General features: G+C 39.0%; 1 protein-coding gene across 7 annotated transcripts in view; it reads right to left on the bottom strand.

Moving 5' to 3' along the window:
• The window catches only part of limch1b (LIM and calponin homology domains 1b), a 153,131-nt gene extending 138,744 nt beyond the window's left edge, over window positions 1–14,387 (bottom strand). For all 7 annotated transcript variants that reach the window (XR_014031338.1, XR_014031339.1, XM_081382436.1 and 4 more), the window contains exon 1: window positions 14,150–14,387. Coding sequence is in view for 5 of the 7 variants with exons in the window: in XM_081382436.1 (XP_081238562.1) it covers window positions 14,150–14,260 (111 nt within the window). In the remaining 2 variants the exon portion in view is untranslated. The remainder of the gene's footprint in view (window positions 1–14,149) is intronic.
• Between the last annotated feature and the right edge of the window lie 217 nt (window positions 14,388–14,604).

The following is a 14,604-nucleotide window of genomic DNA, read 5'->3' as shown; positions in this document are numbered from 1 at the left end:
ATCAAACAGATCCACCTCATTGAGTCCAGACACACATCGGTCAGCTGAGGTCTGACTGTGTCATTCTCCAGCGTGATGACAGACTGCATTGTGTGTGTGTGTGTGTGTGTGTGTGTGTGTGTGTGTGTGTGTGTGTGTGTGTGTGTGTGTGTGTGTTTTATGAGATGGATAGGCGTATACTGAATTAAACATCCTAGGAATGTAATAGTGGAGGCATGATAACGTGTGTGTGTGTGTGTGTGTGTGTGTGTGTGTGTGTGTGTTTGTAGAGTTAAAAGAGGCTTTTTCAGATTTCTGACCCCTTTAAAGTGTGTAAATGTGTGACATTATATGTATGATGACTGTACTGTCTGTCCGTCTAGACAAAACACATCTGTATATGAAGCTCATTTGTAATAGTGTGTGTGTGTGATACTTTCTGAAAGGCCTCATTCATATGCGTGGTCACATGATCTGAATCTGAAGTCCTGTGTGTAGGAAGACGTCTGACGGAGAAGTCACATCCGATGACAACGGAAACCATGAGAACATTCCCACTGGAAGACTGTGTCTCGGAAGACTGTGTCTCTGATGCCAGTGTCTCCAAATGAATTTACTAACAAAATATGATTCATAAATGGATAAGGTAATTTGCATTTACAAAAAACGATTCACATTCTTCAACTTTAAAGCCAACTTAACTCAGCATCAGAAGAGAGAGGAGGAATATCATCCAGTGGTTTAAAGACAACAATTCTCAGTCAGCAGTTAAAATAAAAACATCTGTAAAAGAGTCACACATACACCATAGTTTGTATTTAATACCATTTTGACATTTAGCTGTGTAATCCGTTTCCTCACATGCTTCTGCTGTTTGCTAAATATGGCTAATATTGTGTGCAAGCATACGTTATCAAACCTATTAAAAAAATGTAAGTTTAAAATTAAAGTCCCGCTGTGGTGAAAATCTTAATGTTGTTTATATGTCTATGTGGTGTTTTTAATATGCTTCAAGACAAAGCATGTGTAAATTCATAAGTCGACACCATTGCTGAGTATTTTCTCCTTAAAACTGCAGTGAACCAAAGACAGTCTCAAAAACACGCTTTGAAATCGCTGGTGTTTCTGACGTCACAAACTACCTTGTAACCAATCAGATCAACGTGTGATCGTCAACCAGAGGATCTCTGAGCTGAGTGAGTGAGTGAGTGGAGGCGGGGCTCATTTGCATATTCATAGAACCGCGCATACTAAATGAGGCAAGGGTGTCGAGTTACAGTCAAGATATTTTAAGACATGAAGAAATTTAAGTAATGTGCAGAGAAAATTACACACTTGTATAATTGTTTGTAATCAACCTTTGAATAGATCACTTAGTCTAAACCTAGGGTGATTTCAGGATGTTTTTCCTTCTGCGTCATTGCAGGACCTTTTGTAAACGCTACAACAATGTTATCTAAAGGGGCTTTCGCACCAAGGAACGGTTTCATATAGTTCCTATAACTATTGCTGGAAGTACCTGCGTTTAGCATGATTTTAGTCATAGCAACACCTTTAAGGGGACTAAATTATCTCCTGCTTCAGAGTAGGGTCTCGGGTAATTTATGTGCTTTTTCCGAATGGATCCGAGAAGACTCAAACAAAAATCCATCTTATAGCTATGAGATCCATCAGGAAAAGCCACTCACTTCATTACGCTGCGTGTTCATGCAGGGCTTTTCTTCTGTGTAGAAGCTCTTCGCAGGAGACGAGGTAAATAGCGTTGCAGACAACACTAGCGAATCCATGATTTATTAGGCTATACATTTCATTTTATCAAGCTATCACATTTATTTTTCCAATTCACTGGTCACAATTGAAAGCCAAACTCAGAAATAACATGCATCCATCGGGCAGGCAATAATATAAAGTGGTAATAAATAAGTAAATAAATAAATGAAAGTAATGGAGCAGTGGCCAAATCAGTCAGCAGGACACAAGGATTTTTCCTGACTGACTGCGGCAAGAAGGTACAACTGCAGACCGCAGATCTCCAGAAGGGGGCGTGAACTCCAGAAGGGGGCAGAGCCTTCAAAAGGAGCGGGGTCTCCAAGTGCAAAGGCTTTCGCTATTGGCTCTGGCTTCATCCAATAAAAAAATAGCCAGATGGGAACATTTACTTTTTGGGGAACAACCCTGTTTCCTATAACTGAGTTTCTATAACTACTCGGTGCAAAGCCTCTTAATCGTTCTAAAGCACTATAACGAGGGAGATGAACTGCTCGAGATTAACAGAAATTAGATCAATTTAAATCAGTCAGCTTGAAGCGCATCAGTACCAAGAGTCATCAAGTCTGACTTCATATCAGCAGCAAATCCTACCAGACTTCACATAAATTACCATACAGTCCCTAGAAACCACCCAGCTAGAGTCACTTCACTTCCACCAATCTGACGATCTATAGAGCTCTTCATTACAGCTGTGTGTGAACATGTGTTATTGAGAGACAGCTTTGAGGCGTATCGATGAAAACAGCAGAAGAGCAGATGAGCGTCCGTCTCCCTGTGCAGATCATTTACTAGTCAAATTATGAACCAACTGACAGCAGAACCAGAGAGACGAGTGAGAGCGAGACTAGAGACATATACTGTCATCTCTCAACTGCTTGATTGCTTGTATTGTCACAAAATGTGGACTATATTATCACCCAGCTCTAACGGTTAGCTTGTAAAATCGAAAGTGTGACGCCGTCATGCTGAGTCAGGAGTGAACCTACTGAACCCCAGACTGAAGGATGTGCTCTGAGTTCAGTTGCACTCAAACTGTGACGCGATTCACGTGAATGTAAAAGCAACACTGTCTCTGGTGTGCACTTGTTCAGGAAGTCAAATAACCTGTGCATGCGTTTTAGCCAATGACGACGACATCATTTCAACAAAATACATGTAAAGAGGGATGACAGTGGTGATGGTTTACCTTGGATACTATCAAGCGCCGTGCATGTTTGTGATGATGTAAGATGAACACAAATGCACCAGGGTTTGACAGAATCAAGTGTGAAACCAGACCAACGCTTGGACTCACACCACTGTGAACGTGCCCAGTGTGAAAACACCTTACTGGCCCTAATCTCTCTGATTTACTCTGAATTAATCCAGTTCCCCCTTCAGAGCATCTCTATTATTGGCGGTAGGTGAAAACTGTATATCAGGGTACAGGGTACTGAGTAAACGGACACCTTTATGTCTGTAGCACAAACAAGCACAAAGTTAGTTACTCTCCGAAGTTTAATACTTTAAAGTCATCATGTAACTGAAGTTGGACTAGTATTTCATTCCCTATTGTGGCGTATATACGAGTGAAACACTTCAGGAACAAGAACAAATGTGGGCAGGGCTTGATTGTGTCTGTGGGGAATTGATTGGATGAGTGGATGGTTGTGGTTTGCTATTGGTGGATCTCATGTGAGTGACAGGTTTCCCCGCCCTCATCATCAGAGAAGAGAAGAGATGCTGCAAGAGGAACTTATTCTGATTCAAGATTATTAAAACAATAGTGATGTGCACCAATAAATCATTTATAAGAAACACTGAAATATTCCATTAAAGAATTGGAAGTAGTGGAGCTTGCCTTAGCGAACACCACTAAAGATCTGTATTACTGGGCAGTGGTTGAGTGTTTACTATGTCACTCTGAGTGAGCATATGGATAAGTGTGTGTGTGTCTACGGTAGAGGTCCACACGGAGCACCCGAGACCTGAGGACCCGGGACCTATACAGGTTCGGGTCTATATTTTAAATGGTGAGCCAGGTCCGGGTCGGGTCCCAATCTATTACTTCGGGTCCCAGGTCTGTTTAACCCTCAGAGGTCGGCAATCACGCCGGCGTGATCTGCACGCTTTTTTCCTTATGAGTTGAATTGAGACCCCAAATACTCTTTTGACTTTGATTTTACAAAACAAGTTTCATACATCAATCGATTCTGTTAAATGTGTATTATTTTTGTGTATACTCACAATAAAAACAAAGTGTTGTGCTTTTTGCCAAATAAAGAAAAATAAACACGAAGCGAGTTCTGCCTTCTCTTTGCCAGTGTAGTCCATTCTGAAACGCGTCCGAAAATGAACAATAACTCAGTGAATACTCAGTCAAACAGGCATACAGTCACACAGGCATGAAGCTTGAATTCTCTTCTTTTAAATGAAGTAATTTATATAAAAAAACAAATATTCTCATCTTGTGAAATCTGTATTAAAAGAGCGATTCCAGTCAACCTCATTAGAGCTAATTCAAATGTAATGTGACTCCGCCCACGGAGAGCGCACGCTATTCAAACGCAAATGGCTGAGGTAATCCGCGCAATCCTGTGAACGCCCCCATCAGCTCGAGAAAACCAAAACACAAGTTTATTCAGAACATTACTTGTTTACAACGCAGCGCTGTGAGGAATAATGAGGAATACGGGGAATACGAGCTGAGGAATACTAGTAAGTTTTTCCTTCTCGGGTTTCTGTTTATGAATGAATGAACGGCATAGATGCGCGCTGTTTACCACAGCTGGCAAAAAACAATATTACGTGACAGTTCTCCATTATGGACGCAAGCGCTCTAAAAAAAGCACTACAAGACTTTCAAACTTTCACAGAGACCTCAAAACAGAAAGTACAAATCCTTTCTTTAAAACGAATTTCGTTTTGTATCAATTGTATCTTAATTTTAATATTTTTTTCATTAACAAACTTCCTGGATTTAAAGTAAATATAGGCTAGCAATCACTACATAAGGTGCTTGAACTGGACTCTCTCCTCTTGAACTAGCCTACTCGCCTCACATGTCTAAAAAATGTGAAATATATTTACAGAAAGCTGGTTCTAAACAAAACCATCCAAAACAAAAAACTATGTAGCCTAATAAATGTGCATTTCTCCGGTGCGTTCACTAGCCTACTGTGAAGATCGCGAGTCAAAAGCCTATCGTCAACTTCATCTTTGCCAGAAGTTAAATTTAAATCGCGTGTGTGAATGAATGATGATGTTTTAGCAAACTGTATTGCTATACTGAGATGAGTAAAAATCGACTGAAATATGTTGAAATAAATTTGTATAAGCAACGTATTAAACTGCAAATTAACAATATGCCCTAATATTTCATGAAAACAACGTTACAGTCAGGCGAAATATGAAAGACAACATCTTGTTGACTAGATTTAGGTACAGTTTTTACTGTAGAATACACTGCCACGTCAAATAAGCTTTTGTTTAGCAATTTCTATATATAATTTACTATTTTTGTCAAAAATAAGTCATCAACTAAGATGTTAGCTGTTCCAATGTTGACTAAATTCAAACTAATGAATACATAGATAAAATGTAGGCCTATAATCATTTTTTTTTTACAAAGAAAGAGTACACTTGAAATATTGTTGAAATTGTAATTATTGTTGTAATTGTAACCTTTTTAATAAAATAGCAAAACATATTTACAAGATAGATGTAAGCAAAATCTTAAATGGTCAATATAAGTCTTCTTCTAAATATATCTTTTGTCCTTGCATTGTGGCTCAGTCAGTTTCACACCTGAGTGAATGGCTCATCATTATGCAGAGTGGGTGGGACATTGTAATCTAAGGTGTAAACTACTCCTCCCCCTCGCATATTGGCTTTCCAAGCAAAACCTGTTTTACATCAATTTAAATCAATGTATGGTTTTATGTGAACGATAAAGCAAGAATATTTTCACATAATTTTGAAGAAAAAATTCTAGGCGAGGACATCCATTAGTCAAAAGTCTTATTGACACATATTTACTATGTGTTTTGTGGCCTTATTTCAGAAATTTTAGTTTTTAGTCTTTTCCATTTCCATGCATAAACATTATTCTCTCAAAAATGAAAACATGTACATACACGTGGCTCACATATTATTGTAGCCCTGTTTGTGCTTTATAGAGTGAATTTACACCTTTGCCATTAATATGTTTATAAGCAAATGAAAAAAGCACAAATGTCAGGGCATGTCAGAACATCTCAAGGGCTCCAAAAACTGCCCAGACCCCAGAGGGTTAACATTGTGTGTAATACCCCAGTCGATCGGACTCAGAGAACACCCGGCCATGATCAGAGTCAGTCAGCACTGCTTGTGTGTTTTTTGTAACTTGCAACTTGTAAAATTAGGATAAGAAAAGTGAGATCCGGGAAATAAGGTTTTGATACAAATTGCATTAATAAGCTCATATTTCAGGTTGCTCCAGGCAGCTAACGCGAATGTGCATTCTCAAGCGTGTCATGTTTCTATGGCAACCATGAGCTTCTGCAGTGACACAATGACTTTACCAATTGACGATTGGCTCTTTTACTTAAAAGGCGGGACTTATTCCGCAAAGCCACGCTTTACACTTTCTCCCCTTTTTATAATAATCTGAATAAACGGTCTTGTTTAATCTTAAAGTTTTGGTGGTCAGACTCGGCGCACAGAGCACAGAGATGATAGCAAATAAATAATGCTAACGTCAGCAGCCATGGCACTGAATAAGCAATCGTTATTATAGTTCAAAAGGGCAAACATTCTAAGTTATTATGCGAGTTAACTCGAGTCGAAATGCAAATCTGCAAAGTCGCATTTGCCATCCGTCACCGTGACATCAAGTGGACTTTTGAATAGGGTTGGGTATCGTTTAATTTCTGCTTATCGAATCCGGTTCTTATCGATTCTTGTTTCCGATTTCCAATATTTTTTGGAGGGAGAAAAAAGGGCAAATACTTGAAGAATAAATATTTCTACCTTTTATTCTTGCCAATTTTAAGCAATAACTAATAAAATGGCTAAAGTGAAAGGAGTCTCTTCATATAAAGGTGTTGATTACATTATTACTCCAGTAGGTGGCAAAAATCGACTGGTTTTTTTTTTCATTTAATTATTTATTCAAGAAGACTCCAGAGATTCGTTCAAAAATGGTGAATCATTCATTAATTAAACAAGTATTTATGAGACACTGAATTAATTAGAGTTTGAATTAATGATTCAAACAATTTTTTTAAAAATAGACTATTAGACTAAACATGTTATTCTGAGTAGTTGTCTGATGTATGTAATCATGATCTCCATTTTAAATGAAACAAAAACGATTTTAAGCCAAATAGATTCCTGAATTAGGGACTGTTCACATATCGCGTCTAAAAATGCATGGAAAAGCACGGCCGCGCCGCCTTCTCCTTCTTTCCACAAGCGCTCGCGCTCCCGTGGCGTCTGTCGTTGCTATGCAACCATGAACTGCGCCCTCCATGATGACGACGAGGAAGTATCAGCAAAGGATTAATTGATTAATAGCCCTTGCATTAGCTTTACTAGGCTACTAGATATATTCATGGAGATGAGAAATAAAAACCCGCCCTGTAAGATGAATTGTAATGCGTGCGTCTTATCGAATCCCCGGTTTTTGGAAATTCGTTACCGGTTCTAAAATGGAACCGGTTCTCGATACCCAACCCTACTTTTGAAGCTGAAATAATGAGTGGATTAAGCTTGGAATAACGAGAGGAATAACATGGATACAAACTTTCTTGTCGGAGGATTGTAATGCATCACAGTCAGTCAGGTACAAGGAAGGGAGACGACAGCTCCTAAAATTAGATAAGACAAAATATATATATTTTTCGCAACTGGTTTATTGACTTGTTAATAGCAGTTTAGTGTGGAATATGTGACAATCGGGTCCATTCGGATCTGTGTCTTCTCGCCGGTCCAAACTTTCAAATAATACACAGGTCCAGGTCGGGTCCGGGTAGTTCATTTATGGCATTTCTCAGATCTGCACAGGTCCGGGTCCAGCTTTTGAAATAATAGACGGGTTCGGGTCGGTTCCGTGTAGCACATTACGGGGCTCTTCGGGTTCGGGTATGAATTTTTGTACCCGTGTAGACCTCTAGTCTATGGTACACAGAGAGGCAGCAGTTTCCCCTGATGAGCAAAAAGAGCCCAGATCCCATGAGTACATCACTTCTGTCCCACTTAAAACACACACACACACCTCTTGGATCTCTAAAGCCATGTCCCACTTACCACCCTTCCTCCTGAAGTAGGAGAGTGCTGTATTACAAACGTGTGTGTGTGTGTGTGTGTGTCCTTTCCACTAGACAAATAAAAATAAACTACTGCATGAAAGTATGCGAGTTCCATTTATGAAATGTATTTTAGATCCCGTTCTTTTTTTTTTAACTGTCTGCTTGAGGAAAAAAGTAAAATATTCCCATATCCTTATAATCCCTTCTCATATCCTCCTATCACCATACTTCAGTCTGTGTTTTCAAGGGACAAAACTCATCTTCATGTCACTCCAAACTCAGAGCAGAATCACATTTAAGTGTTTGTTGAAGACCTTGCCCTGCGTCACAGATCTCCAATCTCATTCAGCTCAAGTACATTCACACCAGGTTTGATGCCAATGATGCCAAATCTCAGTGCAAATCTCGTAAGGGCAACTTTTATGCTAATTTCATGATGTTTGACAATATAAATCACCATCCACATTTGTAGTAAAATAGAGAACGGTTGAGACGATTATTATAGCAAACCAGAGAGAGTCATTCAGCTTTGGAACGACAGTGAGTAAATGACTATGATATATCTTCAGTTAAAATAAGTTAAAATCTAAGTTAAAATATTTATCTCTGCCACTTTATATTTCCTATTACTTCCATTTAACTGCTTGATTGACTAATCCATTTGGTTTTGCAAGGCAAATCTATACCGTAGGGCACACATGCACAAACACAGACCTAGCCAAACCATTTGAGAGGATCACGACAGACAATGCCATAAATACTGAACAAACCTCTCTCGTTTTCCAAAACAGCTCCAGGGAACGCAGGGCTCGCCAAATATCTAAATCGCTGGTCGCCCTTCGGGCAGGCACTCTTCAGATTTTGTTAACTAGTGTGACTTATCTAGCTAACTAATTTCAACTATAGCTCGAATAAAAAAGATAATTTTTTAATTTATTTTTTATGTAGAAAATTGGATAGGAGTCGAAACATCAATCAAAACCATTTTTAAAATCACAAATATCAACAATAGTATATAAAATAATCAAATAACAATCATCAATACAAATATGCATTTGGTTCTAACTAAACAGAAATGTCTATGAATTTCTTCTTCATCTTGAATTTTTTTGGCTGAGTAGAACTGAAACACCAGCGTAAATCTTTGCGCCTCTTAACATTTTAACACACACACACACACACACACACACACACACACACACACGTGTCAGTGACTTTCGCAGTTTTCTCCACTGCACACCCGGTCGTCACATTACAATTATTCAAGTTCTCAGTGTGAGCATGATGATACGGTAACATGTTACACTGAAGTAGGCTGCTTTTAAATTAACTTTTATTTAGATGCAAAACTGCATTTCCTTAACAGCCTAAACACAGACTACACACTGTTTCTGTCACTGTAACTCCCCAACCACAAACACAAGAAAATAAATGCATTCAGCCCAGCCCAAGCAAAGGCTGGATATAGGCTTTATTCATTTATTGTCATACACATAGAGAGTTTCACAGCCGTAACACATCACATCCCCAACACTTTATTCATCCTGTTAAACTACTACACTAAAACGCATGCTACATGACTTTCCTTCCTTTTGTTTAGCTTTTAATTCTGTAAATTCTGCCAATTAGTACCTGAAGGGAAAAAAAAAACTTTAAACACATTAATATTTCCAATTATTATGTTGGAAATTTCCTATCAGTTCAGAATATCCTATAATTTCTGTTAAGCTTGTGTATATTTTTAGGTAAAACTTAAGTTATTAAGCGATATCTCATGTAGGTTTTTTCCTTTGTGTTTTATATACTGTCCAGTAGGAGTCGCTCTAGGCATATGTTTTCCTTGATTTGTTTTCCCTGAAGAGATACGCTTTGTTTGAAAATGAAAGTAAAAGAATGACGCACATTCGTTGCGTTTAACCGTGAAATAAGAGTTCCGTGTATTTATTAAAAATAAACACATTAATGATTTATCTCTAATCCACCCGCGACTCAACCGCAATTAATTAGAATGTTATATTTTATTATTTGGTCTGTGCGACCCCGATCATTACTAACACACACACACACAGCAAGTACATTAGCATCAACAAATCAGCATGATCAAAAACATCCGTGATCTTATTTTTCCTTCAGATAAAAAGTCAAGAGAGTGAACAACGCAAGTCAATGAAGGAATTTTATTTCAGTATTTAAAATAGCCCGTCGGGCAGGGCAGTGATATATTTTGGTAGCCCGACTGGATGATACCATAATCCCGGGACGTCGGGCTAGCGATTTTGCGAGCCGTGGAACGTCTCATCCATTCCTGCAAAATCCCGCCCCTCCGAGTGGATCATACACACTCAGTGAATAAACACACACATCTAAAGACATCTCTGACAGCTTCTTTATTTCTCATCAGTCTGGATTTGCAATAGTGACCATGCAGCTCGAGATGAATCACTGTAATCGTCCACATGCTTGTTAGCAGAACAGATACTGCATTATATGAGCCCCTCAGGCCAATTATAACAACTTCTATCGCTAAAATGATTCTGTGTTCACTGAGCTGTGCCATAATGCATTCAAACACACAAGAACATCTTAAATGTGCACAAAGTTTGATCTGACCATCTCTAATCAAGCTTATCAATGTCTCAAGTCCTTTTAGATCTAAGCGCTGCATTTGATGTGGTTGACAACGACATACTCCACGACTCCTAGAGGCTTGTGTGGGACTTCATGGAACTGTATTACAGTGGTTTCTCTCTTATTTGTCAAATAGATGTTTTACTGTTCATCCCTCATCTTCCCACACACCTCTGGGTTGTGGTGTTCTGCAGGGCTCGGTCCTTGGACCGCTGTCGTTTTCCCTGTATACGCTCCCCTGCCTCTATTTTTGATAATATCTATATACCCTAATCCATCTTCCCTTACAGCGTAGCAATAATCACTCTCTTCAGTCGGTGTTATATTTCTTGAACGAACTTACACTATGGCTTTCAAGCATTTTTTTAAAAAAATCTAAATGAAAAGAAACCCAAAATCATGATGTTTGGCCCTGAGGAAACCCGTGTTTTTGATTTGATCTCCGCAGTGTGTCAGGAATTTGGGCATCATATTTGACTGCAGCTTAAAGCTTGATAAACAGATCACTGCTGTCGTCAAGTCATGCTTCACATTCTTAGTAAAGTAAAGCCCTTTTTATCCACGAGCTTTTGAAACAGCAGTCCATGCCTTTGTAACATCTCGGCTCGATTACTGTAATTCGCTGTATTATGGCGTTTCTCATCGGCAGCTGCTAGACTGATCAAGGGGAAGAGCACATATGACCACATTACACCTATTTTAAGTTCTTTGCACTGGTTCCCTGCACAGGACTGACTTTAAACTATTATTATTATTAGTCTACAAAGCCCCCAATGACCTGCACCTCAATACTTATCCGATTTATTGCTCCCGTATTCCCATTAAGATCCTGTGACCTTGGCCTTAATCACGTTATTTTGGGTCTCTCTTGTATATTTTTAACTGCCTAATGTTTGTTTATTTAGTTTTTATTTCTCTATCCTGTTCCCTCCTAATTCATTGTCAGAGGCTATGACATAAAAAACACCTTAAGCTATTTTATCAAAAGGGACGAGCTCTTCCATATGTCCCGTCCTGACTTTCAGTCAGAAATACGTCAAAGCACAGAGGAAAAACTGCGCTCATCTATGACAAAAACACAATTTTCTCAGCGTTTTGCTCAAAATTTTGCTTTTTTTTACTAAACTTATCCACATTCAAAGAACACATGAAGCTAAGATAAAATGTTTGTTTGTTTGTTTGTTTGTTTAAAAGCAGAGGCTCTGTTCTTTCTTTTGATATATTGTAGATATTCATGCAACAAAATATTCTGGGGGCCATGAAAGTTTTGTAAAAAATGATCAAAAATAGTGGCGCTGGCTAGAAACTTAGAATATTTTTATTTATTTTTTAAGTGCTGGAGGGAAAATCTGAAATTTGATGCTGAATTCATCCCACACTAGTTTTGCTACAGAGAAACTATTACACTGTTATTTCAGCAACACTTCAGCAACGCCCTAGCAACCGCTTAGAACTGCTTAGCAACACTCTGGCAACCACCCAGAACAGCCTTTCTCAGACTCATTTAGATCATGTAACATTAGATGTCATCGGTCCACAAAGAAAAACAAAACATTCATGTGGTTTTGGGGAAATGAACGTATGCCAACGTTTATCTGGCACTATCGAGCACAGTGTCAGTCAGATCCATGATAAAACAACTCAGATGCATGAAACAACTTGTGGATCATCTGTTTACTTTTGCTGGAGAAAAATAAAATGAGACACACCTGGTCCCTGCGCTGTAAAAACACTCCAGTTTCACAGCAGACACACACAATGGACACAAAAGACACACACCGCTCACAAAAGCCTCTAGCTGAGCCATGTGCTTTTCAATAAACAGTTATTCAGGGCATCTGGCTCCGAGTTTGAGTCTGACCACTGCGAGTCAACCTGGAAAAATGCAGAAAGCAAGAGGCGAGTATGAAGTACCAGGACATGTTTAACCCTCATGTTGTGTTCAGGTCATTCTGACCCCAAGAGAATTTTCTTTTCCCCAAATACACTAGTTAATGTTATTGCATTGCACTGAAACTTACAGACTTTGTTCACACAGACTATAACAACTTCTAAAAAAATATTATTTTTGTCTCTTATTTGTTTTTCCATCTTGTTACACTTGTGGTGTTCCAGGTCAAAAATGGCCAGTCTACATAAAATAGCTAATAAGATTATCACCAAATATTGGATTCAATCCTTTTGTCAACTTTTTTTTTTCCAATTAGGAATATATGTATAAGTGTGTGTGTGTGTGTGTGTGTGTGTGTGTGTGTGTGTGTGTGTGTGTGTGTGTGTGTGTGTGTGTGTGTGTGTGTGTGTGTGTGTGTGTGTGTGTGTGGTCTGCTGGATTGGGTCATTGTGAGCTGTGAATTAGTGCAAAGGAAAAGCCATGCATGTGAATGCCACACATTAAACTCAGCATGACACGAAGATTTGCTTATCTTCATAATGTATGCTAATTATCTTAGTGTGAACAATTAATTTATGCATTTGATTCATATATATATATATATATATATATATATATATATATATATATATATGTGTGTGAGTGTGTGTGTGTGTGTGTGTGTGTGTGTGTGTGTGTGTGTGTGTGTGTGTGTGTGTGTGTGTTTGTGTGTGTGTGTGTGTGTATGTATGTATGTATTTTTGCTCTTGTGTTTCTTAATCAAAATGTCATAACTCAATGTTCCAGTTCTCCAATCATTTAAATTTAAATTCTCACAATCGACCACAAGCTTTCATTCAGATCTGCTTCCATCCAATCAACAACCAATATAATCTTTTATAATATTTATTTCCATAATCCATTCAACTATATACCACAATATGGAAGAAAATATCTGTTACTACTTCATCTCATTGTGACTTTAAATTCCAAACTCTTCTGAGGTCTAAAAACCCTGCGAAAGGAAGGAATCTGTACACAAGCCCTTGTCCAAAAATCCTACAGGAATGCTAACAGAATCCAACTGGATAAACAGAAATTCTGAGAAATTAACTGGGATAAAAAAAAATAAAAAAAAAATAAATAAAAAAAAAAAGAGTTATTTCAGCTGAAGCAGTAAGATCTTACCTGATGGCCTGACCATTCTTGCATTAGGAGCGATTCTGAATAATGAAAGAAATCCCACTGGTATTCCTTTAGGAACCTCAAATTTACTTCAGCAAGTCAAATCATGTCAATGCAATTATAACCCAACAATCTGTGCATTCACTATTCCACCTGAACTAATGATTCAACGAGATAAACGGAGATTCAGGAGCAGTGCTGTATTACTGGAGGAAGATCTTATTTGAATCCTTATAGGATTCTAGTTTGATCCCATTAGGACTGGTTCCTACTGAATAACAATTCCATTTACATTCCTTCAGGATCCTTCAGCTAATTTGTGTCAACAGGTGAACACAAGTAGCGCGCGCGCACACACACACACACACACACAACCTGACAGCTCCAGCACGCGCATCATTCACACACACTGTATTCCCGAATAACGCAGTGGCATGACGTCACGCACCTCTATCCATCGCTGCGCCTCGCGCACAGCAGGTTCGGTGTGATGATGATGATGGTGATGATGATCCTGCAGAGGAAGATGTCGTCCTTCATCCGAACCTCGACTCGCCATTTAGAGCTGGTGCCTTAATAAAACCCTCCTCGCGCCCGATGAGAGATGGAAACTCTCCAGGTAAAGTTATTTCAGGACTCTGTGTGAGTGTGTGTGTGTGTGTGTGTGTGTCGTGACGCAGGGCTGCGCTGCTGGCCGCACTCGCGGATGAGATGAGACACGCGCACCGCCTGAGACAGCCAATCAGAGCGCAGCTTCGCATCCCAGCACGGCCCATCGGCCATAACAGCCAATCAGAGTACAGCATTCCTTCCCAGCTCCGCCCAACGGCCACGCCCACTGTGCACACGCCCTGCTTCCATTTCCATTTCATAAGAACTTTTGTAAATAAGTAATAAACACAT

This window comes from Scardinius erythrophthalmus, assembly GCF_964197995.2.
Source record: "Scardinius erythrophthalmus genome assembly, chromosome: 13".
NCBI lineage: Eukaryota > Metazoa > Chordata > Actinopteri > Cypriniformes > Leuciscidae > Scardinius > Scardinius erythrophthalmus.
The sequence above is the reverse complement of the archived record's forward strand: the minus strand, read 5'-3'. Positions and strand labels throughout refer to the sequence as shown.